The sequence below is a fragment of the Oncorhynchus gorbuscha genome, unplaced genomic scaffold (genome assembly GCF_021184085.1).
Source record: "Oncorhynchus gorbuscha isolate QuinsamMale2020 ecotype Even-year unplaced genomic scaffold, OgorEven_v1.0 Un_scaffold_27:::fragment_6:::debris, whole genome shotgun sequence".
Taxonomy (NCBI): domain Eukaryota; kingdom Metazoa; phylum Chordata; class Actinopteri; order Salmoniformes; family Salmonidae; genus Oncorhynchus; species Oncorhynchus gorbuscha.
Genome location: NW_025745132.1, coordinates 1 through 27,528, shown reverse-complemented (window position 1 = coordinate 27,528; position 27,528 = coordinate 1). Strand labels below are relative to the sequence as shown.

The following is a 27,528-nucleotide window of genomic DNA, read 5'->3' as shown; positions in this document are numbered from 1 at the left end:
CAATATCTGTTGAATTAGCCCGGGGACATTATTAATCAAAACCTGTTGAATTAGCCTTGGGACGTGGTTAATCAAAACCTGTTGAATTAGCCCGGGGGGTGAGGTTAGTCAAAACCTGATGAATTAGCACACGGGGACGAGGTTAGTCAAAAATGGATGAATTAGTCCGGGGAAGTTGTTAGTCAAAAATGTATGAATTATTCCTGGGACGTTGTTAGTCAAAACCTGTTGAATTAGCTCGAGGATGAGGTTAGTCAAAAACCTGCTGAATTGGCCTTGGGACGTTATTAGTCAAAAGCTGTTGAATTAGCCCTGGGAAGAGGTTAGTCAAAACCTGTTGAATTAGCCCGGGGGGACGAGGTTAGTCAAAACCTGTTGAATTAGCCCAGGGAGAAGGTTAGTCAAAATCTGTTGAATTAGCCCAGGAAGGAGGTTAGTCAAAACATGTTGCATTATCCTGGGGAAGAGGTTAGTCAAAACCTGTTGAATTAGCCGGAAGACGAGGTTTGTTAAAACCTGTTGAATTAGCCCACAGGTAAGAGGTTAGTCAAAACCTGTTGAATTAGCCCGTGGACGAGGTTAGTTAAAACCTGTTGAATTAGCCAGAGGACGAGGTTAGTTAAAACCTGTTGAATTAGCCCGGGGAGGAGGTTAGTCAAAACCTGTTGAATTAGCCCGGGGAAGAAGTTAGTTAAAAACTGTTGAATTAGCCCGGGGAAGAGGTTAGTCAAAACCTGTTGAATTAGCCCGGGGAGGAGGTTAGTCAAAACCTGTTGAATTAGCCCACAGGGACGAGGTTAGTCAAAACCTGTTGAATTAGCCCAGGGAGGAGAAGAGTTAAAACCTGTTGCATTATCCTGGGGAAGAGGTTAGTCAAAACCTGTTGAATTAGCCCTGGGAGGTTGTTAGTCAAAACCTGTTGAATTAGCCCTGGGACGTTGTTAGTCAAAACCTGGTCAATCAGCCCTGGGACGTTGTTAGTCAAAACCTGTTGAATTAGCCCTGGGACATTGTTCGTCAAAACCTGATGATTTTTTTTTTTACCTTTATTTAACTAGGCAAGTCAGTTAAGAACAAATTCTTATTTTCAATGACGGCCTAGGAACAGTGGGTTAACTGCCTGATCAGGATCAGAACGACAGATTTTGTACCTTGTCGGCTCGGGGATTTGGACTAGTAACCGGAAGGTTGCAACCACTAGGCTACGCTGCCACCCCACGGGGACGAGGTTAGTCATAACCTGTTGAATTAGTCCTGGGACGAGGTTAGTCAAAACCAGTTGAATTAGTCCTAGGATTTTGTTAGTCAAAATCTGTTGAATTAGCCCGGGGACATTATTAGTCAAAACCTGTTGAATTAGCCTTGGGACGTGGTTAATCAAAACCTGTTGAATTAGCCCGGGGAAGGGGGGGTGAGGTTAGTCAAAACCTGTTGAATTAGCCCTGGGAAGAGGTTAGTCAAAACCTGTTGAATTAGCCCGGGGGGACGAGGTTAGTCAAAACCTGTTGAATTAGCCCAGGGAGAAGGTTAGTCAAAACCTGTTGAATTAGCCCAGGGAGGAGGTTAGTCAAAACATGTTGCATTATCCTGGGGAAGAGGTTAGTCAAAACCTGTTGAATTAGCCGGAAGATGAGGTTTGTTAAAACCTGTTGAATTAGCCCACAGGGAAGAGGTTAGTCAAAACCTGTTGAATTAGCCCAGGGAGGAGGTTAGTTAAAACCTGTTGCATTATCCTGGGGAAGAGGTTAGTTAAAACCTGTTGAATTAGCCCGGGGAAGAGGTTAGTTAAAACCTGTTGAATTAGCCCGAGGATGAGGTTAGTTAAAACCTGTTGAATTAGCCCGGGGAGGAGGTTCGTCAAAACCTGTTGAATTAGCCCACAGGGACGAGGTTAGTTAAAACCTGTTGAATTAGCCCGGGGAGGAGGTTAGTCAAAACCTGTTGCATTATCCTGGGGAAGAGGTTAGTCAAAACCTGTTGAATTAGCCCGGGGAAGAGGTTAGTCAAAACCTGTTGAATTAGCCCGGGGAAGAGGTTAGTCAAAACCTGTTGAATTAGCCCAGGGAGGAGGTTAGTTAAAACCTGTTGCATTATCCCGGGGAAGAGGTTAGTTAAAACCTGTTGAATTAGCCCGGGGAAGAGGTTAGTTAAAACCTGTTGAATTAGCCCGGGGAAGAGGTTAGTTAAAACCTGTTGAATTAGCCCGAGGACGAGGTTAGTTAAAACCTGTTGAATTAGCCCGGGGAAGAGGTTAGTTAAAACCTGTTGAATTAGCCCGGGGAATAGGTTAGTCAAAACCTGTTGAATTAGCCCGGGGAAGAGGTTAGTCAAAACCTGTTGAATTAGCCCGGGGAGGAGGTTAGTCAAAACCTGTTGAATTAGCCCGGGGAAGAGGTTAGTCAAAACCTGTTGAATTAGCCCGGGGAAGAGGTTAGTCAAAACCTGTTGAATTAGCCCGGGGAGGAGGTTAGTCAAAACCTGTTGAATTAGCCCTGGGACGTTGTTAGTCAAAACCTGTTGAATTAGCCCTGGGACGTTGTTAGTCAAAACCTGTTGAATTAGCCCTGGGACGTTGTTACTTAAAACCTATTGAATTAGCCCTGAGACGTTGTTAGTCAAAACCTGATGAATTAGCCCTGGGACGTTGTTAGTTAAAACCTATTGAATTAGCCCTGAGACGTTGTTAGTCAAAACCTGTTGAATTAGCCCTGGGATATTGTTAGTTAAAACCTGTTGAATTAGCCCTGGGACGTTGTTAGTCAAAACCTATTGAATTAGCCCTGGGACGTTGTTAGTCAAAACCTATTGAATTAGCCCTGAGACGTTGTTAGTCAAAACCTATTGAATTAGCCCTGGGACATTGTTAGTTAAAACCTGTTGAATTAGCCCTGGGACGTTGTTAGTCAAAACCTATTGAATTAGCCCTGGGACGTTGTTAGTCAAAACCTATTGAATTAGCCCTGAGACGTTGTTAGTCAAAACCTATTGAATTAGCCCTGAGACGTTGTTAGTCAAAACCTATTGAATTAGCCCTGGGACCTTGTTAGTCAAAACCTATTGAATTAGCCCTGGGGGACGAGGTTAGTTAAATTTCTTCATATTTGATTGTGTTACAAAGAGGGATTAAAATTGATTGAATTATCTTTTGTGTCAACAATCTACTAAAAATACTGTAATGTCAAAGTGGAAGAAAAATCTGGACCACATTGACTCCCACAGTTTTGTTTTGTATAATCAGTGTACTGTTGTTATAAAAAGTATTCATCATCTTTGTTTAGGCAAGCCTAAATTAGTTGGATTAACAAATCACATAATAAGTTACATGGACTCAGTCTGTGTGAAATAATAGGGGTTTATATGATTTTCTTATGACCACCCCTTCCTCTGTCCACCATACATACAACATCTGTAAGGTCACTTAGTCAAGTAGTGAATTTCAAGCACAGATTCAACTACAAATACCAGGGAGATTTTCGAAAGCCTCATAAAGAAGGAGGGACAGTGATTGGTAGATGGGTAACAATAACAAATCAGACATTGAATATCTCTTTAAGCACATGGTCAAGTTAATAATGATGCTGTGGATTGTGTATTAAACCACCCAGACAGATCAAAGATACAGTTGTCCTTCTGAACTGAAAGGAAACTGCTCGGTGATGTTACCATGAGGTCATTGGTCATTTTAAAAGAGCTACAGAGTTCACTGTCTGTGACAGGAGAAAACTGAGGATGGATCAACAACATTGTAGTGACTCCATGATAAAGACCTAAATGACAGATCGAAAAGAATACAAATATACTGAATAAAAATTCTCCAAAATATGCATCTTGTATGCAACTAAAGTACTACTGGGAAACAAAACACAGCAAAGGAATACACTTTTTGGCCTAAATACAAAGCCGTATGTTCGGGGTAAATCCAACACAACACTGAGTAACTGATTCTCTTCATTTTCAAGCATGGTGTTGGCAGCATCATGGTGTGGGTATGCTTGACATCGAAAAGACTTAAATCTGCTTGATAATTGCTGGCTAGCCATGATCCCCAACATCTTGACAGAGCCTGAAGAATTTTGAAAAGAATAACGTGCAAATATTGCACAATCCAGGTGTGTAAAGCTCTTAGAGATTTACCCAGAATTGTCATGCAGGTGAAAGAGGACCCAAAAGCGACTTAACAGAAACAGAGTTTATTTAAATCCAAACAGGGAATAACAAAAATCCTCTAGTCTGTAGAGGGGAATAACTAGAGAAGCGGCCACAGACTGCAGGTCGCTTCGGGTAGGCGCAGGCCGTAGTTGATAGAGCCACCTGCTCACACGCAGCATCTGATGAAGGCAAAAAACACGACAGGACAGGGCGAAACACAATCACAGCATGGTGAATACAAAACAAGGAACCGACGGGACAGGAACGGATCACAAAGGAATAAATAGGGACTCTAATCAGGGGAAAGGATCGGGAACAGGTGTGGGAAGACTAAATGATGATTAGGGGAATAGGAACAGCTGGGAGCAGGAACGGAACGATAGAGAGAAGAGAGAGCGAGAGAGTGAGAGAGGGAGGGGGAGAGAGAGGGATAGAAGGAGGGAAAGAACCAAATAAGACCAGCAGAGGGAAACGAATAGCATGGGGAGCACAGGGACAAGACATGATAATAAATGACAAACATGACAGTACCCCCCACTCACCGAGCGCCTCCTGGCGCACTCGAGGAGGAATCCTGGCGGCAACGGAGGAAATCATCGATGAGTGAACGGTCCAGCACGTCCCGAGACGGAACCCAACTCCTCTCCTCAGGACCGTAACCCTCCCAATCCACTAGGTATTGGTGACCCCGTCCCCGAGAACGCATGTCCATGATCTTATGTACCTTGTAAATAGGTGCGCTCTCGACAAGGACGGGAGGGGGGAGGGAAGACGAACGGGGTGCGAAGAAAGGGCTTAACACAGGAGACATGGAAGACAGGATGGACGCGACGAAGATGTCGCGGAAGAAGCAGTCGCACAGCGACAGGATTGACGACCTGGGAGACACGGAACGGACCAATGAACCGCGGAGTCAACTTACGAGAAGCTGTCGTAAGAGGAAGGTTGCGAGTGGAAAGCCACACTCTCTGGCCGCAACAATACCTTGGACTCTTAATCCTGCGTTTATTGGCGGCTCTCACAGTCTTCCCCGCAGACAAAGGCAGACCGGTAATGAAGTCTAAGGCGATGTGAGACCATGGTCGAGAAGGAATGGGGAGCGGTCTGAGACGACCGGCAGGAGGAGAGTTACCCGACTTAGTCTGCGCGCAGTCCGAACAAGCAGCCACGAAACGGCGCGTGTCACGCTCCTGAGTCGGCCACCAAAAGCGCTGGCGAATAGACGCAAGAGTGCCTCGAACACCGGGATGACCAGCTAACTTGGCAGAGTGAGCCCACTGAAGAACAGCCAGACGAGTGGAAACAGGAACGAAAAGGAGGTTACTAGGACAAGCGCGCGGCGACGCAGTGTGCGTGAGTGCTTGCTTAACCTGTCTTTCAATTCCCCAGACTGTTAACCCGACAACACGCCCATAAGGAAGAATCCCCTCGGGATCAGTAGAAGCCACAGAAGAACTAAACAGACGGGATAAGGCATCAGGCTTGGTGTTCTTGCTACCCGGACGGTAAGAAATCACAAACTCGAAACGAGCGAAAAACAACGCCCAACGAGCTTGACGGGCATTAAGTCGTTTGGCAGAACGGATGTACTCAAGGTTCTTATGGTCTGTCCAAACGACAAAAGGAACGGTCGCCCCTCCAACCACTGTCGCCATTCGCCTAGGGCTAAGCGGATGGCGAGCAGTTCACGGTTACCCACATCATAGTTGCGCTCAGATGGCGACAGGCGATGAGAAAAATAAGCGCAAGGATGAACCTTATCGTCAGACTGGAAGCGCTGGGATAGAATGGCTCCCACGCCTACCTCTGAAGCGTCAACCTCGACAATGAATTGTCTAGTGACGTCAGGAGTAACGAGGATAGGAGCGGACGTAAAACGTTCTTTTAGAAGATCAAAAGCTCCCTGGGCGGAACCGGACCACTTAAAACACGTCTTGACAGAAGTAAGAGCTGTGAGAGGGGCAGCAACTTGACCGAAATTACGAATGAAACGCCGATAGAAATTAGCGAAACCTAAAAAGCGCTGCAACTCGACACGTGACCTTGGAACGGGCCAATCACTGACAGCTTGGACCTTAGCGGAATCCATCTGAATGCCTTCAGCGGAAATAACGGAACCGAGAAAAGTAACGGAGGAGACATGAAAGAGCACTTCTCAGCCTTTACGTAGAGACAATTCTCTAAAAGGCGCTGTAGAACACGTCGAACGTGCTGAACATGAATCTCGAGTGACGGAGAAAAAATCAGGATATCGTCAAGATAGACAAAAACAAAAATGTTCAGCATGTCTCTCAGAACATCATTAACTAATGCCTGAAAAACAGCTGGCGCATTGGCGAGACCGAACGGCAGAACCCGGTACTCAAAATGCCCTAACGGAGTGTTAAACGCCGTTTTCCACTCGTCCCCCTCTCTGATGCGCACGAGATGGTAAGCGTTACGAAGGTCCAACTTAGTAAAGCACCTGGCTCCCTGCAGAATCTCGAAGGCTGATGACATAAGGGGAAGCGGATAACGATTCTTAACCGTTATGTCATTCAGCCCTCGATAATCCACGCAGGGGCGCAGAGTACCGTCCTTCTTCTTAACAAAAAAGAACCCCGCCCCGGCCGGAGAAGAAGAAGGCACTATGGTACCGGCGTCAAGAGACACAGACAAATAATCCTCGAGAGCCTTACGTTCGGGAGCCGACAGAGAGTATAGTCTACCTCGAGGAGGAGTGGTCCCCGGAAGGAGATCAATACTACAATCATACGACCGGTGAGGAGGAAGGGAGTTGGCTCGGGACCGACTGAAGACCGTGCGCAGATCATGATATTCCTCCGGCACTCCTGTCAAATCGCCAGGTTCCTCCTGAGAAGTAGGGACAGAAGAAACGGGAGGGATGGCAGACATTAAACACTTCACATGACAAGAAACGTTCCAGGATAGGATAGAATTACTAGACCAATTAATAGAAGGATTATGACATACTAGCCAGGGATGACCCAAAACAACAGGTGTAAACGGTGAACGGAAAATCAAAAAAGAAATAGTCTCACTGTGGTTACCAGATACTGTGAGGGTTAAAGGTAGTGTCTCAAATCTGATACTGGGAAGATGACTACCATCTAAGGCGAACATGGGCGTAGGCTTATCTAACTCTCTGAAAGGAATGTCATGTTTCCGAACCCATGCTTCGTCCATGAAACAACCCTCAGCCCCAGAGTCTATCAAGGCACTACATGTAGCACCCGAACCGGTCCAGCGTAGGTGGACCGACAAAGTAGTACAGGACCTTGATGGAGAGACTTGAGTAGTTGCGCTCACCTGTAGCCCTCCGCTTACAGATGAGCTCTGGCTTTTACTGGACATGAATTAACAAAATGTCCAGCAACTCCGCAATAGAGGCACAGGCGGTTGGTGATCCTCCGTTCCCTCTCCTTATTCGAGATGCGAATCCCTCCCAGCTGCATGGGCTCAGTCTCAAAGCCAGAGGAGGGAGATGGTTGCGATGCGGAGCAGGGAAACACCGTTGATGCGAGCTCTCTTCCACGAGCCCGGTGACGAAGATCTACCCGTCGTTCTATGCGGATGGCGAGAGCAATCAAAGAGTCCACATCTGAAGGAACCTCCCGGGAGAGAATCTCATCCTTAACCACTGCGTGGAGTCCCTCCAGAAAACGAGCGAGCAGCGCCGGCTCGTTCCACTCACTAGAGGCAGCAAGAGTGCGAAACTCAATGGAATAATCCGTTATGGACCGTTCACCTTGGCATAAGGAAGCCAGGGCCCTAGAAGCCTCCCCACCAAAAACTGAACGGTCAAAAACCCGAATCATCTCCTCTTTAAAGTTCTGGAATTTGTTAGAGCAATCAGCCCTTGCCTCCCAGATAGCTGTGCCCCATTCTCGAGCCCGGCCAGTAAGGAGTGAAATGACGTAAGCAACCCGAGCTCTCTCTCTAGAGTATGTGTTGGGTTGGAGAGAGAACACAATCTCACACTGCGTGAGAAAGGAGCGGCACTCAGTGGGCTGCCCGGAGTAGCAAGGTGGGTTATTAACCCTAGGTTCTGGAGGCTCGGCAGGCCAGGAAGTAACAGGTGGCACGAGACGTAGACTCTGGAACTGTCCAGAGAGGTCGGAAACCTGAGCGGCCAGGTTCTCCACGGCATGGCGAGCAGCAGACAATTCCTGCTCGTGTCTGCCGAGCATGGCTCCTTGGATCTCGACGGCAGTGTAACGAGCGTCTGAAGTCGCTGGGTCCATTCCTTGGTCGGTTCCTTCTGTCATGCAGGTGAAAGAGGACCCAAAAGCGACTTAACAGAAACAGAGTTTATTTAAATCCAAACAGGGAATAACAAAAATCCTCTAGTCTGTAGAGGGGAATAACTAGAGAAGCGGCCACAGACTGCAGGTCGCTTCGGGTAGGCGCAGGCCGTAGTTGATAGAGCCACCTGCTCACACGCAGCATCTGATGAAGGCAAAAAACACGACAGGACAGGGCGAAACACAATCACAGCATGGTGAATACAAAACAAGGAACCGACGGGACAGGAACGGATCACAAAGGAATAAATAGGGACTCTAATCAGGGGAAAGGATCGGGAACAGGTGTGGGAAGACTAAATGATGATTAGGGGAATAGGAACAGCTGGGAGCAGGAACGGAACGATAGAGAGAAGAGAGAGCGAGAGAGTGAGAGAGGGAGGGGGAGAGAGAGGGATAGAAGGAGGGAAAGAACCAAATAAGACCAGCAGAGGGAAACGAATAGCATGGGGAGCACAGGGACAAGACATGATAATAAATGACAAACATGACAAGAATGACTCACAGCTGTAATCAATGCAAAAGGTTTTTCTAGCGTATTGACTTAGGGAGCTGAACACTTAGGCAACGACTGTGTTTTAATTATTTAATTGACATATTTTATACATTTTTATTACACTTTGACATTACGGAGTATTTTGTGTAGATTGTAAAAATAAAAATAACGTTTAAAAATACGTTTTAATCCCACTTTGTATTACAATAAAATATGAAGAAATCCAACGGGTCTGAATGCTTAAGCCTTAGTTTCCTTGGTTACTGACGTTTCCATCCACACAGAAAGAGTTAATAGGTTAAGCCTTAGTTTCCTTGGTTACTGACGTTTCCATCCACACAGAGATAGTTAATATGACATAGGTTAAGCCTTAGTTTCCTTGGTTACTGACGTTTCCATCCACACAGAGAGAGTTAATAGGTTAAGCCTTAGTTTCCTTGGTTACTGACGTTTCCATCCACACAGAGATAGTTAATATGACATAGGTTAAGCCTTAGTTTCCTTGGTTACTGACGTTTCCATCCACACAGAAAGAGTTAATAGGTTAAGCCTTAGTTTCCTTGGTTACTGACGTTTCCATCCACACAGAGATAGTTAATATGACATAGGTTAAGCCTTAGTTTCCTTGGTTACTGACGTTTCCATCCACACAGAGAGAGTTAATAGGTTAAGCCTTAGTTTCCTTGGTTACTGACGTTTCCATCCACACAGAGATAGTTAATATGACATAGGTTAAGCCTTAGTTTCCTTGGTTACTGACGTTTCCATCCACACAGAAAGAGTTAATAGGTTAAGCCTTAGTTTCCTTGGTTACTGACGTTTCCATCCACACAGAGATAGTTAATATGACATAGGTTAAGCCTTAGTTTCCTTGGTTACTGACGTTTCCATCCACACAGAGAGAGTTAATAGGTTAAGCCTTAGTTTCCTTGGTTACTGACGTTTCCATCCACACAGAGATAGTTAATATGACATAGGTTAAGCCTTAGTTTCCTTGGTTACTGACGTTTCCATCCACACAGAGAGAGTTAATAGGTTAAGCCTCAGTCTCCATGTTTATTTATGACAGGTAGGAAAGGAAGCATAGACGTATCAAAAGGAAAATGTCTCCTCTGTAGTCTCCAGGATGCAGACAGACAGCATTACAGACCACAGGAAGTGTGTATGTGAGCAAAGATGTGAACCCAAGAGTCTAACTGTGATGTCTGCGCTGATCAGCAGACAACTGTATAATGTATGTGTGGTGGTTTGTCAAGGGTTTGTGTGTGTGTATATCTGTGTGTGTATCTGCATGTGTATCTGTGTGTGTGTGTGTGTCACTACTGTGTTTGAAGTGTCTGCATCCAGCCCCGTTGCCAACTTTGCTGAGGGTCATGTGACCTAGTGGTAAGAACGAGAACAACAGTGGCTTGAGAAAACGGATGTTCCCAGTAGTGGTTCCGACCCCAGATACAACAGTAGGGTTTAGGTCTGCTGCTCTGCTGGGGTGTGTTGTATTTCTGTGTGAGAGTGACTGGACAAAGCACAACATCAGCATAGTGTAGTACAGTGTACGATTATCATTATTCTATTCCTACCATGATTTAGCTACCTTTAAATTATGTCTGTGAAATAACAGAACCAAGTGCATTCTACCACACAATACTTCTGCATTGCGGCCTATGCAATGCATGACTCAGTAGCCTCACCATTTGCCCTGGTGATTCCTGAACTGTTGCACAGTGTATCCAAACTCCTCTACAGAAGGTTCAGAGAATACCTTGGCTCCAGCAGTTCCCACATTAAAGGATAAGGACCCAGGCATGTTCCAACCTGCAGAGAGAGAGAGAGAGAGAGAGAGAGAGAGAGAGAGGGAGACAGAGAGACAGAGAGACAGAGAGATCCCACCATCGTAAATAACAGACTCTCCTACACACTTTCATCACCTGTGATATGAGATACGAAATGCTCAGCTTTTATGTGTGTGTGTGTCCTGGTTCCAAGGGTCCTGCAGTAGTACACAAATAACAACAATGACAAAAACAACAACGCATACTGTATAGTCCTATGCAACGTCAGGTCTTATTACAGTAAGGTGTCAGAGTGATCGAATGGCAGACACATACAAACACTTCCATGAAGCATAACAGGTTTTACGCGTTCACAGTGAAACATGAAGAAAGTATTCTTCCACCCTGTTAACTTCAGGTCTGAATATAATGACAAAGATAATAATAATCAACTTCATGTTTGGACAACCTAGCTATTACAGATCACAACTCATACAGCAGCCTGAAGCTCAAATGTGATACTGCACATGTGCTAATTATCTTATTGTAAAGCTAAGTAAGGGGGAATCTGGCCATGGGTGACTGTGTCAGTGATCACCTATCTGGACAAGTGGCAGCTTGACAATGTGTACAGATTACTGGTCTGAGGAGCAGACATGTCGGCTGGTCATAAGGAAAACACAGTATTTACAGGGGCCTACTGAGATGAGTGTGAGTGTTTATCAAACCACTACTTAGGCCTCCGAAGACAACAAAACAACACTCATGTCACGACACCATCCATCACAATAACAGAAACAACACAGAGAGACACAGAGGAACGCTACAAACACTGGCAAAGTTCTTTTCTTTTCTTAATGTCACTGACTTCGCTGATAGCTTCTTTAATCAGGGAAATGTTTTACTTACTATGACTGTGATATGTGGTTGTCTTACCGAGCTACTTTAAGATTAAATAATTAACTGTAGGTCGCTTTGTGGTCTATCCTGGATAAATAAAAGGAATTACGATGAATGATGATGACAATACTCTGGGTAAGAACGTCTGCTAAATGACTAAAATGTCAAATGTAAAATCTTCAGAACTGAACCAGCACAGAAAGAATGAATGGGTTAGGATTTAGCCTTGCCCAATAAAGCATTTCTAAAAATCTACTCTTCACATATGCTGTGGGAGCCAATATAAATCGATTTAGTAGACATTGTTCCGAACAAGGTGTATGAGCATTTTATACTGCAGACCAACAAAGAGCATTTTGCTAAGTAGGGTGGTGACACCAGAATCAGGTTAAGTTCACATACCATAACAAGACCCAACCCAACACAGGCCAGGTGGACTTTACACTTCAAACAAATAGAGAAATGAGGCTCACACTTCCATAACTGTAGCATTCTGCTCCATACTACTACACGGCTCAGATATTATAGGGTTAGGGACACTATTATCAAGTTGTAATAACACTGTTAATAACTCCACACATATTATGAACACCTGCTCTTTGATTGACATAGACTGACCAGGTGAATCCAGGTGAAAGATATGTTCCCTTATCGACGTCACCTGTTAAATCCACCAATCAGTGTAGATGAAGGGGAGGAGACAGGTTATAGAAGGATTTCTAAGCCTTGAGACAACTGAGACATGGATTGTGTCTGTGTGCCATTCAGAGGGTGAATGGGCAAGACAAAAGATTGAAGTGCCTTTGAACGGGGTATGGTAGTAGGTGCCAGGCGCACCGGTTTGTGTCAAGAACTGGAAGGCTGCTGGGTTTTTCCACACTCAACAATTTCCTGTGTGATGGTCCACCACCCAAAGGACATTACAGCCAACTTGATAGAACTATGGGAAGCATTGGAGTCAAAGTGGCCCAGTATTCCTGTGGAACGCTTTCAACACCTTGTGGAGTCCACGCCCCGATGAGCTGAGGCTGTTCTGAGATGTTTATGTATGTTAACATTATGGAAACGGCATCATACACTATGACGATAGGATCAGATTCAAAAGTACAACTATTCCCTGGTGCTGTTTTGGAATTGCTAACAGAATGTAAATACACACATGCCCACTCAGCCCACAACCACGAATAAGTCATTCTGGTAAAGACTTTCACAACTTCCTGTTTCCTCATCGTCTCGTTGTCAGGTAACATCCTCTGTAGGCTCTAGCATGTTTACCATTGGTTGTCTTCTAACTAGTCAGTGAGTCACATCACAGACAAACACTAAAACAGGTCTGTAAGGGGGCCGACGTCTCCAAATGGCACTCAATTCCCTATATAGTGCACTACTTTTGACCAGGCTATTCCCTATATAGTGCACTACTTTTGACCAGGTTATTCCCTATATAGTGCACTACTTTTGACCAGGCTATTCCTGATATAGTGCACTACTTTTGACCAGAGCCCTATGGCCCCTAGAGTGCCATTTGGGATGCAGTCTTATCAACCTGTTAGAGAAGTGATAGGCAGATAACAGGATGTGAGGATGTGGTTGTCCTCCTATTTGTCACACCTATGAGTTGTGATCACACTGCTGGGTCTATAGCCATATTAACATATGATTTAAGCTAAGTAGCGCCTGCCTGAAGAGTCCCTGAGAGTGAGATAACGTACAGAATCAACACCAATGAATAGATCCTTAGACACTTCTCAAACACAGTGATATACATGGCCCTGACAGTTCAACTTGGGTGTCCATCTACTCCAACGAAAACTGTTTGAATCATGACAGTGGTTGTTACTGACACACTATGTGAGATATGAGTGAGAAATGTTTCGACTCTTGGCTAAAATCATCAACGACCACTCAGATGCCTTGTCAGTGTGTTCCCCAACTGTCACCGTGGAAACAGGGATTCCGGGACGGGCAGTGGCAGAGGCACAAAGAGGACCTTTTATTGAAGTGGACCGATACAGTGTGACAGAGAAGGAGAGAGGGAGGTATACAGTGTGTGAGAGAAGGAGAGAGTGAGGTATACAGTGTGCGAGAGAAGGAGAGAGTGAGGTATACAGTGTGCGAGAGAAGGAGAGAGTGAGGTATACAGTGTGAGAGAGAGGGAGAGAGTGAGGTATACAGTGTGTGAGAGAAGGAGAGAGTGAGGTATACAGTGTGACAGAGAAGGAGAGAGTGAGGTATACAGTGTGTGAGAGAAGGAGAGAGTGAGGTATACAGTGTGTGAGAGAAGGAGAGAGTGAGGTATACAGTGTGTGAGAGAAGGAGAGAGTGAGGTATACAGTGTGTGAGAGAAGGACAGAGTGAGGTATACAGTGTGACAGAGAAGGAGAGAGTGAGGTATACAGTGTGCGAGAGAAGGAGAGAGTGAGGCATACAGTGTGACAGAGAAGGAGAGAGTGAGGTATACAGTGTGAGAGAAAAGGAGAGAGTGAGGTATACAGTGTGTGAGAGAAGGGGAGAGTGAGGTATACAGTGTGCGAGAGAAGGAGAGAGTGAGGCATACAGAGGTAGAAGGAGAGAGTGAGGTATACAGTGTGAGAGAAAAGGAGAGAGTGAGGTATACAGTGTGTGAGAGAAGGAGAGAGTGAGGTGTACAGTGGAAGAAGGAGAGTGAGGTATACAGTGTGAGAGAGAGGGAGAGAGTGAGGTATACAGTGTGACAGAGAAGGAGAGAGTGAGGTGTACAGTGTGTGAGAGAAGGAGAGAGTGAGGTATACAGAGGTAGAAGGAGAGTGAGGTATACAGTGTGAGAGAGAGGGAGAGAGTGAGGTATACAGTGTGAGAGAGAGAGAGTGAGGTATACAGAGGTAGAAGGAGAGTGAGGTATACAGTGTGAGAGAGAGAGAGTGAGGTATACAGATGTAGAAGGAGAGTGAGGTATACCGTGTGAGAGAGAGGGAGAGAGTGAGGTATACAGTGTGTGTGAGAGAGAGTGAGGTATACAGAGGTAGAAGGAGAGTGAGGTATACAGTGTGAGAGAGAGGGAGAGAGTGAGGTATACAGCGTGAGAGAGAGAGAGAGAGAGTGAGGTATACAGTGTGAGCGAGAGGGAGAGAGTGAGGTATACAGCGTGAGAGAGAGAGGGAGAGAGTGAGGTATAGAGCGTGAGAGAGAGGGACAGAGTGAGGTATACAGTGTGAGAGAGAGGGAGAGAGTGAGGTATACAGTGTGTGAGAGAAGGAGAGAGTGATGTATACAGTGTGTGAGAGAAGGAGAGAGTGAGGTATACAGAGGTAGAAGGAGAGTGAGGTATACAGTGTGTGAGAGAAGGACAGAGTGAGGTATACAGTGTGACAGAGAAGGAGAGAGTGAGGTATACAGTGTGTGAGAGAAGGAGAGAGTGATGTATACAGTGTGTGAGAGAAGGAGAGAGTGAGGTATACAGTGTGTGAGAGAAGGAGAGAGTGAGGCATTCAGAGGTAGAAGGAGAGAGGGAGGTATACAGTGTGAGAGAAAAGGAGAGAGTGAGGTATACAGTGTGTGAGAGAAGGAGAGAGTGAGGTATACAGTGTGCGAGAGAAGGAGAGAGTGAGGCATACAGAGGTAGAAGGAGAGAGGGAGGTATACAGTGTGAGAGAAAAGGAGAGAGTGAGGTATACAGTGTGTGAGAGAAGGAGAGAGTGAGGTATACAGAGGTAGAAGGAGAGTGAGGTATACAGTGTGAGAGAGATGGAGAGAGTGAGGTATACAGAGGTAGAAGGAGAGAGGGAGGTATACAGTGTGAGAGAAAAGGAGAGAGTGAGGTATACAGTGTGTGAGAGAAGGAGAGAGTGAGGTATACAGAGGTAGAAGGAGAGTGAGGTATACAGTGTGAGAGAGATGGAGAGAGTGAGGCATACAGAGGTAGAAGGAGAGAGGGAGGTATACAGTGTGAGAGAAAAGGAGAGAGTGAGGTATACAGTGTGTGAGAGAAGGAGAGAGTGAGGTATACAGAGGTAGAAGGAGAGTGAGGTATACAGTGTGAGAGAGATGGAGAGAGTGAGGTATACAGTGTGAGAGAGAGAGTGAGGTATACAGAGGTAGAAGGAGAGTGAGGTATACAGTGTGAGAGAGAGGGAGAGAGTGAGGTATACAGAGTGAGAGAGAGAGAGAGTGAGGTATACAGCGTGAGAGAGAGGGAGAGAGTGAGGTATACAGCGTGAGAGAGAGGGAGAGAGTGAGGTATACAGTGTGAGAGAGAGGGAGAGAGTGAGGTATACAGAGGTAGAAGGAGAGTGAGGTATACAGTGTGAGAGAGAGGGAGAGAGTGAGGTATACAGTGTGAGAGAGTGAGAGTGAGATGTAGAGAAGTAGAAGGAGAGTGAGGTATACAGTGTGAGAGAGAAGGAGAGAGTGAGGTATAGAGTGTGAGAGAGGGGGAGAGAGTGAGGTATACAGAGGTAGGAGGAGAGAGGGAGATAGTGAGGTATACAGTGTGAGAGAGAGAGGTAGAAGCAGAGTGATGTGTACAGTGTGAGAGAGGGGGAGAGAGTGAGGTATACAGTGTGAGAGAGAGGGAGAGAGTGAGGTATACAGTGTGAGAGAGAGGGAGAGAGTGAGGTATACAGAGGTAGAAGGAGAGTGAGGTATAGCAGCGATAACAAAAATGAAAAAAGTCACAGAGAGACAGACAGAGAAAGAGAAGGAGAGATAGAGACAGACAGACCGACAGACAGACAGACAGACAGACGAGAGTAGTAGAGAGAGGGGGGGGGTGAAGAGAGGAGAGTAGTTGGAAAGAGAAACAAAATAGAGGAGTAGACAGAGAGAGAGAGAGAGAGAGAGAGAGAGAGAGAGAGAGAGAGAGAGAGAGAGAGAGAGAGAGAGAGAGAGAGAGAGAGAGAGAGAGAGAGAGAGAAAGAGAGACAGACAGACAGACAGACAGACAGACAGACAGACAGACAGACAGACAGACAGACAGACAGACAGACAGACAGACAGACAGACAGACAGACAGACAGACAGGGTGAAAGAGAAATACAAAAAGAGACTGTCCCCACTGGCCCTGTGTAAACCTCGCTGATTCTGTCCCAATGTGATTCCAGGCGGCTGGATGCTTTGTGTGCAGCAAGCTGGATAACCCACTGCTCTGTGACTGATTGACTGATTGACTGACTGATTGACTGACTGAGCACCTCATTGGGCAGCGGGGGCTCCGGTGAATCTATGTCTATTGGGAGTGGATTGATGGCAGCATTCGCGTGAAACTGAAAGCGAGAACCACTGCTTTTAATCAGGGCAAGGTGTCTGGTAACATGACCGAATACAAACAGTGCAGCTATTCCCTCCGCAAGGCTATCAAACAAGCTAAGCGTCAGTACAGAGACAAAGTAGAATCTCAATTCAACGGCTCAGACACAAGAGGCATGTGGCAAGGTCTACAGTCAATCACGGACTACAAGAAGAAATCCAGCCCAGTCACGGACCAGGATGTCTTGCTCCCAGGCAGACTAAATAACTTTTTTGCCCGCTTCGAGGACAATGACAATACAGTGCCACTGACACGGCCTGCAACGAAAACATTGACATTTAAACGTCTTAACCCTCGCAAGGCTGCAGGCCCAGACGGCATCCCCAGCCGCGCCCTCAGAGCATGCGCAGACCAGCTGGCCGGTGTGTTTACGGACATATTCAATCAATCCCTATACCAATCTGCTGTTCCCACATGCTTCAAGAGGGCCACCATTGTTCCTGTTCCCAAGAAAGCTAAGGTAACTGAGCTAAACAACTACCGCCCGTAGCACTCACTTCCGTCATCATGAAGTGCTTTGAGAGACTAGTCAAGGACCATATCACCTCCACCCTACCTGACACCCTAGACCCACTCCAATTTGCTTACTGCCCAAATAGGTCCACAGACGATGCAATCTCAACCACACTGCACACTGCCCTAACCCATCTGGACAAGAGGAATACCTATGTGAGAATGCTGTTCATCGACTACAGCTCGGCATTCAACACCATAGTACCTTCCAAGCTCGTCATGAAGCTCAAGACCCTGGGTCTCGACCCCGCCCTGTGCAACTGGGTACTGGACTTCCTGACGGGCCGCCCCCAGGTGGTGAGGGTAGGCAACAACATCTCCTCCCCGCTGATCCTCAACACTGGGGCCCCACAAGGGTGCGTTCTAAGCCCTCTCCTGTACTCCCTGTTCACCCACGACTGCGTGGCCACGCACGCCTCCAACTCAATCATCAAGTTCGCGAACGACACAACAGTGGTAGGCTTGATTACCAACAACGACAAGACGGCCTACAGGGAGGAGGTGAGGGCCCTCAGAGTGTGGTGTCAGGAAAATAACCTCACACTCAACGTCAACAAAACTAAGGAGATGATTGTGGACTTCAGGAAACAGCAGAGGGAACACCCCCCTATCCACATCGATGGAACAGTAGTGGAGAGGGTAGCAAGTTTTAAGTTCCTCGGCATACACATCACAGACAAACTGAATTGGTCCACTCACACAGACAGCATCGTGAAGAAGGCGCAGGAGGCTGAAGAAATTTGGCTTGTCACCAAAAGCACTCGCAAACTTCTACAGATGCACAATCGAGAGCATCCTGGCGGGCTGTATCACCGCCTGGTACGGCAACTGCTCCGCCCTCAACCGTAAGGCTCTCCAGAGGGTAGTGAGGTCTGCACAACGCATCACCGGGGGCAAACTACCTGCCCTCCAGGACACCTACACCACCCGATGTTACAGGAAGGCCATAAAGATCATCAAGGACAACAACCACCTGAGCCACTGCCTGTTCACCCCGCTATCATCCAGAAGGCCAGGTCAGTACAGGTGCATCAAAGCTGGGACCGAGAGACTGAAAAACAGCTTCTATCTCAAGGCCATCAGACTGTTAAACAGCCACCACTAACATTGAGTGGCTGCTGCCAACACACTGACACTGACTCAACTCCAGCCACTTTAATAATAGGAATTGATGGGAAATGATGTAAATATATCACTAGCCACTTTAAACAATGCTACCTTATATAATGTTACTTACCCTACATTATTCATCTCATATGCATACGTATATACTGTACTCTATATCATCGACTGCATCCTTATGTAATACATGTATCACTAGCCACTTTAACTATGCCACTTTGTTTACATACTCATCTCATATGTATATACTGTACTCGATACCATCTACTGTATCTTGCCTATTCTGCTCTGTACCATCACTCATTCATATATCCTTATGTACATATTCTTTATCCCCTTACACTGTGTATAAGACAGTAGTTTTAGAATTGTTAGTTAGATTACTTGTTGGTTATTACTGCATTGTCGGAACTAGAAGCACAAGCATTTCGCTACACTCGCATTAACATCTGCTAACCATGTGTATGTGACAAATAAAATTGGATTTGATTTGATTTAGTTCTTCCTGGTCAAGTCAGCTGGTCAGGACAAACTCTAGTCCCTGACCCAATTTATGTTGTCTTTTCACCTTCACTAACATCTCAAACAACAACCTATCATATGACATGATAGCAAACATAACTTGTTTTGACTGTGAGAACTGTAGACAGCTGCTCCCTGAGGGAACACTAAGAGGAGTCATGAAGCCATGTGTACCGTAAACTCACTTCACAGCTAGCTTGAAATGTCACTAATGGAGCTATCGAATGGAGCTATCGAATTCTATACCTCAACTGGTTTGTACGTTGTCAAGCGCGCGGTTACGTATGTTGGCGAGGTAGAGGAACCTGTTTCAAGTCAGAGGCAGGTTCAGGGAGGTAGCACTATAAGCTGAGCTAGCACATGGTTATAAATACATCAATAAATATTACATTCTTAGAAATAAGGGTCCCTTTTGTGTTCCAGGTAGAACCCTCTGTGGAACGGGTTCTACATGGAACCCAAAAGGGTTCTATCTGGAACCAAATGGGGTTCTTCAAAGGATTCTCCTATGGGGACAGCCGAATAACCCCTTTTGGTTGTAACTAGCACCTTTTTTTCAAAGAATGTTCTAGTAGCTATGGTTTAACAACTATACTTTGCATCTCTGCAGGCAAGAGTTTAATATACTGTGGGTGACTGCGGTGTTTAGACCATTGTTGCAGCATGTTCATCCACACCTCTACAAACCTCTGCCAGAGAATAAGGTGTATGTGCTCCCGCTTGGCACAGTCCATTGTGACCTCATCAATCAAGATGATATATGAGCCTGTCTGGCATGAATGATTTTCATTGCTTCAGCCAACTGTATATCACATGGGGGATGTAAACACAGCTCTGACCTGACAACACATACAAATATACCTAACCTGCTTTCCCAACACAGACTGTAGAAAACTTGCTCTTTCTAGCAGATAAATGGTCAGAAATAAAATAAATAAATATGCACTCCAAATACAGTATTTGATTGCTGATATCCATGATATTTAAAATATTTGAGTTCCCCTCCAGCTTCATCTATACTGGCATGATGTTTTCCAAGGCATGGAAGGCAGACATTCAAAATGTCACTGACAGATTGAAACAACATTGTCTTGTGGCTAGTTATCTCAGAGGAGCCATTCAACACTGTTATACTTTCCACACAGTTGCCTAATATGAAGTCAATGGCTCATAGTGTTGATTAGTAAGTAGATCACGCACTTGGGATATCTGTGGCACTTGACGCTCGCTCCATGCAAAATAACGTTTTATAATCTCATACGGAATGTGCAAAAAAAGTACTTACATTGGATGAAAATCAGCGTTAAAACAGTCCTCTTTGGATTAAACTCCATTGTTGCAAGAGTAAAAAGTAGGTGATGAAAGCGGGCGCCTCTTCGAGTCCCGGGTTTTAACTTCAGCGGACTTCTCACGGTTGGTAAAAATTCAGGTCCGGGCGCTCCGGACTGTAGATATTGAGTACAGATAGGGAGTGGGTGTACCTACGTCACAGCGCACTACCTGGCCCACAATTGCAGTGCTCTTTTTGAGGAGTGAAGGCTACAGCTCAATGATTGCGACATCTGGTTGGTTTTACCTTGCAAGGTAATATACTGTACTGTAGCGTTGTGTTATCTTCTCAAATATGTTCGTGCTGCGACAATTCAATTATTACACAACATTGACTGATTTGCAGGAGTTCTGTAATTAAAATATATATTGTTTGTGCATTGTAGTTACTTCCTTTTCAATGTATCTTCCCCATTGTTCATGTATACAATTGCAGGGCTAAAATATTTAACATGAGCTTTTATATGGAGAGAATGCCACCAACTTCACCAAGCCCATTTTAATATCCTTAATATTGACTTGTCTGAGTGAAAAGGCGCCTATGATGTAATTCACTTCAACCCAGTATAGCCTAAAGCAGGGAACATCAACAAGATTCAACCGCAGGCCGATTTTCTCTTGATCGGTCAGGAACAATTTGTAGATTGCAAATTGAACTCAAGATAAAAGACTGTAAAAACACCAGGAAATCAGTGATTTAATTTTATACAAACCATATACAAATGCAAGTAAGGCTTGAAATAAAAGGTAAACAAATATATTTTAAAAATTATATATATATATATATATATATATATATATATATATATATATATATATATATATATATATATAAAAAACAGTATGGCTACCACAGCATTTTGCAGCGATGCCCGGCCTAGAGTGTAATAGACTGTGGATACAATTGAGCAACAGATCTTCTTTCACAAAAAGTCCCTTCTCATGTTGTGGACTGTGGCTGATGATGACATCTCACATGATGACTGGATAACGCCACTGCACCTATACAGTCACACTAGGGGATGTGGGGAGGTATGAGTGGACAGCTATGTCTGGAACCATTTACTGTTATCTACACAGACAGGAAGTGGCACTTTATCTTCTTTATCCTCATCCATTCAAGATAACACAATTCTGTACACTCAACAATAAAGTGATAAACCAAATGGTATGAACGGTGTCCAATGACTCATTATGTTGTAGTATTTAGTATTGACATTAAGTCTGTGTCCATACAAATGTTCACTGTATATGCTTCCAGAGAATGATATACTGCATTTCAGTACAGCGGTCAGTACAGGTGCATCAAAGCCGGGACCGAGAGACTGAAAAATAGTTTCTATCTCAAGGCCATCAGACTGTTGAACAGCCATCACTAACACAGAGAGGCTACATACTTGAAATCATTGGCCACTTTAACAAATGGATCACTAGCCACTTTAATAATGATGTTTACATATCTTGCACTACTCATCCCAGATGTATATACTGTATTTTACACCATCTACTGCATCTCGTCTATGCCGGTCGGTCATGGCCCATCCATAAATGCATATGTACATATTCTTATTCCATCCCTTTACTTAGATGTATTAGGTAGTTGTGGTGGAATTGTTAGATTACTTGTTAGATATTTCTGCCCTGTCGGAATTAGAAGCACAAGCATTTTGCTGCACTCGCATTAACATCTGCTAACCATGTGTATGTGACCAATAACATTTTATTTGATATGATTTGACCTGAGTATCAGGGTGTGTCTGTTACAAATCCAAGACAACAGAACTCGGAGGGATTGGTTACCCAGCATCAGGCCGGTGTGGTTGAATAGGGGAGCAGAGAGCCATGCTGAAATCTAGATTCAACTTACATAGATCATCACAAGTGCCATAGACCGACTGAACCACACACAGTCTTATTGAATAGGTCTGTATCCCTACAGACAATCCCAGCTGCACTATAGTTACATTCTGACCTGTATGTTTGGTCTTAAGACACTGACTGATACTGTACCCCTGGAAGAACCTTCTGAGATAAACAGACAGGCAGACCAGTAGTCAGTAGTACTATGGAAGCCCTGAGGTAGAGCAGTAGTCAGTAGTACTATGGAAGCCCTGAGGTAGACCAGTAGTCAGTAGTAATATGGAAGCCCTGAGGTAGAGCAGTAGTCAGTAGTACTATGGAAGCCCTGAGGTAGAGCAGTAGTCAGTAGTACTATGGAAGCCCTGAGGTAGACCAGTAGTCAGTAGTAATATGGAAGCCCTGAGGTAGAGTAGTAGTCAGTAGTACTATGGAAGCCCTGAGGTAGAGCAGTAGTCAGTAGTACTATGGAAGCCCTGAGGCAGACCAGTAGTCAGTAGTACTATGGAAGCCCTGGGGTAGAGCAGTAGTCAGTAGTACTATGGAAGCCCTGAGGTAGAGCAGTAGTCAGTAGTACTATGGAAGCCCTGAGGTAGACCAGTAGTCAGTAGTAATATGGAAGCCCTGAGGTAGAGTAGTAGTCAGTAGTACTATGGAAGCCCTGAGGTAGAGCAGTAGTCAGTAGTACTATGGAAGCCCTGAGGCAGACCAGTAGTCAGTAGTACTATGGAAGCCCTGGGGTAGAGCAGTAATCAGTAGTACTATGGAAGCCCTGAGGTAGAGCAGTAGTCAGTAGTACTATGGAAGCCCTGAGGTAGACCAGTAGTCAGTAGTACTATGGAAGCCCTGAGGCAGAGCAGTAGTCAGTAGTACTATGGAAGCCCTGAGGCAGACCAGTAGTCAGTAGTACTATGGAAGCCCTGAGGTAGAGCAGTAGTCAGTAGTACTATGGAAGCCCTGGGGTAGAGCAGTAGTCAGTAGTACTATGGAAGCCCTGAGGTAGAGCAGTAGTCAGTAGTACTATGGAAGCCCTGAGGTAGAGCAGTAGTCAGTAGTACTATGGAAGCCCTGGGGTAGAGCAGTAGTCAGTAGTACTATGGAAGCCCTGAGGTAGAGCAGTAGTCAGTAGTACTATGGAAGCCCTGGGGTAGAGCAGTAGTCAGTAGTACTATGGAAGCCCTGGGGTAGAGCAGTAGTCAGTAGTACTATGGAAGCCCTGAGGTAGAGCAGTAGTCAGTAGTACTATGGAAGCCCTGGGGTAGAGCAGTAGTCAGTAGTACTATGGAAGCCCTGAGGTAGAGCAGTAGTCAGTAGTACTATGGAAGCCCTGAGGTAGACCAGTAGTCAGTAGTACTATGGAAGCCCTGAAGCAGACCAGTAGTCAGTAGTACTATGGAAGCCCTGAGGTAGAGCAGTAGTCAGTAGTACTATGGAAGCCCTGAGGCAGACCAGTAGTCAGTAGTACTATGGAAGCCCTGAGGTAGACCAGTAGTCAGTAGTACTATGGAAGACCTGAGGTAGACCAGTAGTCAGTAGTACTATGGAAGCCCTGAGGCAGAGCAGTAGTCAGTAGTACTATAGAAGCCCTGAGGTAGAGCAGTAGTCAGTAGTACTATGGAAGCCCTGAGGCAGAGCAGTAGTCAGTACTACTATGGAAGCCCTGAGGTAGAGCAGTAGTCAGTAGTACTATGGAAGCCCTGAGGCAGAGCAGTAGTCAGTAGTACTATGGAAGCCCTGAGGCAGACCAGTAGTCAGTAGTACTATGGAAGCCCTGAGGTAGAGCAGTAGTCAGTAGTACTATGGAAGCCCTGAGGCAGAGCAGTAGTCAGTAGTACTATGGAAGCCCTGAAGCAGACCAGTAGTCAGTAGTACTATGGAAGCCCTGAGGTAGAGCAGTAGTCAGTAGTACTATGGAAGCCCTGAGGCAGACCAGTAGTCAGTAGTACTATGGAAGACCTGAGGTAGACCAGTAGTCAGTAGTACTATGGAAGCCCTGAGGTAGACCAGTAGTCAGTAGTACTATGGAAGACCTGAGGTAGACCAGTAGTCAGTAGTACTATGGAAGCCCTGAGGCAGAGCAGTAGTCAGTAGTACTATAGAAGCCCTGAGGTAGAGCAGTAGTCAGTAGTACTATGGAAGCCCTGAGGCAGAGCACATATAGAAATGTCAAAACAATAAAGACATTACAAATGCCATATTATATATATATATATATATGCTATTTGCTCTTTGGTGTTCTACGTTGTACATGGAGGATATTTTTGCAGAATTCTGTATGCAGTCTCAATGTGGTGTTTGTCCCATTTTGTGAAGTCTTGGTTGGTGAGCGGACCCCAGACCTCACAACCGTAAAGGACAAGTGTCTCTCTCTCTCTCTCTCTCTGTCTCTCTGTCTCTCTGTCTCTCTGTCTCTCTCTCTCTCTCTCTCTCTCTCTCTCTCTCTCTCTCTCTCTGTGCCTCTGTCCCTCTCTTCTCTCTCTCTCTCTCTCTCTCTCTCTCTCTCTCTCTCTCTCTCTCTCTCTCTCTCTCTCTCTGTCCCTCTCTCTCTCTCTCCCTCTCTGTCTCTCTCTCTCTCTCTCTCTGCCTCTCTCCCTCTGATCTGTCTGTCTGTCTGTCTGTCTGTCTGTCTGTCTGTCTGTCTGTCTGTCTGTCTGTCTGTCTGTCTGTCTGTCTGTCTGTCTGTCTGTCTGTCTGTCTGTCTGTCTGTCTGTCTGTCTGTCTGTCTGTCACACACACACACCACAGATTCCTAATGATATCCGAAAGCAAATAAAATAGACAATACACAAAAGGGAAATAAAAAGAAAATCTCTTTCTCTCGCTCTCTGTGTATGTCTCTCTCTCTCTCTCTCTCTCTCTCTCTCTCTCTCTCTCTCTCTCTCTCTCTCTCTCTCTCTCTCTCACACCACAGATTCCCAATGATATCCATGGGTTGAACATTAGCGTTGTCATGAATCATTAACCCAAACTGTGGGTGTGTGTCTTTCTGCAAATCTTCCTGTCTATGTTCATGTTTTGAGTTATTGTTCTGTTGGCACAAACACCTGCAGATACCAGATGCAGAATCATACTGGACGCTGTCTTACCCCTTTTCTCTCAGCTCTCAGTCAGAAACAATGAACCCCGTCTGTGTAATGGGGTCAGTATGCCTGCAGGGCCCAGACTGCCCACTGACTGAACAGGATCCAGATGAAAGGATCAACTAGTGGGTACAGTAATCCCAAACGCATGAGCAACCTATCTGCAGAAAAATAGCTCACCTGCTGCCTGCCCTGCAGAGGGAAATAACTTAGGACTTCTTAGCATACAATGATCACACACACACACACACACGCACGCACACACGCGCACACCTGCTATACCACAATACTTATCCAGTGCTATGGCCATTGATGTCCAACATGTATTAATTTAAAACCATTTTTATTTATTTATTTTTTGGCATAAGATCCTTGACAGCTTGTGCAATGCTTTCAAATCTGTGCTGATCAGAGTACATACAGTATGACAAACCAGTGTATTAAACTAACAGTTCACAGCAGTGTGTATGACTGGAGTACATCAGTCTGAAGCTGTCCCTAACCCTCTCTCCAGTCACCCTCTCCGGTCTCTCGCTCTCTCTCATCCCCAAACCTGCTCCTAGAGAGTAAAAGTACAGTAGGTTTTTGTCCCACATGTGCCATCACACCTGATACAGCAAACAACATCCTGTGACAGACTTTTAACACATGAACATAAATTATAATACATGTCAAGTTGCGTAGCTGGTCAGCACACAAGATTTGGTTCTGGGTTCCAATTGAACTAATCAGTAATTAAATCTTCAAAGCCTTAATCAGCTGACTCTATCACTGCTGAGCTGTGACAAATAAGCTCTCCAGAAGGGGACAGTATGGAGGATCCCCGTGTTAAGGTTATCTTACACATTCTACAGATATTTATTCATTTATTACATGTGCTTTCAACAGTAATGGGTGAGCTGATGAGTGTCTCTTATATGCAATAAAAAGTCAGGGGTTACACCGGACTGCCTGGGCAAAATGTAGGCGGAGAGAAAGAGGAAACGATGCATGAATCAAACATTTCTACTCACAATCACGACAGTCGCTACCGCTTCGGCCATACCAGAGACTACAGGGCTTTAGGCATAACCTGGTGTTCATATGCATCAGACCAAATCACCCCCTGTGTGTAACGTTCAATGGCCTAGTTTCCAGAGTTTGACCTTCTCTGAGACAAACATCTCTTTGTTTTGTGGTACTGACAGGTTTGAACAACAGGAATCAAGTTACACTCCGCTGAGATCCTTTTTGGATTGCTCTATGTGACTGTAGGCTTCCTCAGAGAAATCATCAAAAAAAATAACATCTTAGCGAATGGATGCAAAATGCATCGAATTCCAATACACATTTATCAAACATTTACATTTTTACCAATATTTACATATTTTTAAAATAGTATTTTATTTAAAAATACTACAGTTGTTTGTTTTATCTAATTAATACTATCGCCAAACTATCATCATTCTATCATCAAATTATCCACATACTATCACCATACTATCACCATACTATCACCATACTATCACCATACTATCATCATTCTATCATCAAATTATCCACATACTATCACCATACTATCACCATACTATCATCATTCTATCATCAAATTATCCACATACTATCACCATACTATCGCCATACTATCACCATACTATCATCATTCTATCATCAAATTATCCACTTACTATCACCATACTATCACCATACTATCACCATACTATCACCATACTATCATCATTCTATCATCAAATTATCCACATACTATCACCATACTATCACCATACTATCACCATACTATCACCATACTATCCCCATACTATCATCATACTATCATCATTCTATCATCAAATTATCCACTTACTATCACCATACTATCACCATACTATCCCCATACTATCATCATACTATCATCATTCTATCATCAAATTATCCACATACTATCACCATACTATCGCCATACTATCACCATACTATCATCATTCTATCATCAAATTATCCACATACTATCACCATACTATCGCCATACTATCACCATACTATCATCATTCTATCATCAAATTATCCACTTACTATCACCATACTATCCCCATACTATCATCATTCTATCATCAAATTATCAAATCAAATCAAAATCAAATCAAATGTATTTATATAGCCCTTCGTACATCAGCTGATATCTCAAAGTGCTGTACAGAAACCCAGCCTATAACCCCAAATTATC

General features: G+C 44.8%; 1 protein-coding gene and 1 long non-coding RNA gene across 2 annotated transcripts in view; both read right to left on the bottom strand.

Annotated features, from left to right (window-relative positions):
* The window catches only part of LOC124017546 (integrin alpha-2-like), a 48,416-nt gene extending 27,869 nt beyond the window's left edge, over positions 1–20,547 (bottom strand). Inside the window, exons 1-2 of the mRNA XM_046332762.1 lie at positions 20,345–20,547; positions 10,638–10,761 (exon numbers count right to left, since the gene is read on the bottom strand). Of these exons, the coding sequence (XP_046188718.1) occupies positions 10,638–10,761; positions 20,345–20,393 (173 nt within the window). The 5' untranslated portion in view covers positions 20,394–20,547. The remainder of the gene's footprint in view (positions 1–10,637; positions 10,762–20,344) is intronic.
* Positions 20,548–25,651: 5,104 nt separating this feature from the next.
* Positions 25,652–27,522, bottom strand: LOC124017545. The gene is made up of 2 exons (XR_006835505.1): positions 27,098–27,522; positions 25,652–26,987 (listed from the first exon to the last, which is right to left on the bottom strand). It is a non-coding gene; the product is annotated as an uncharacterized LOC124017545 (long non-coding RNA).
* Positions 27,523–27,528: the final 6 nt, after the last annotated feature.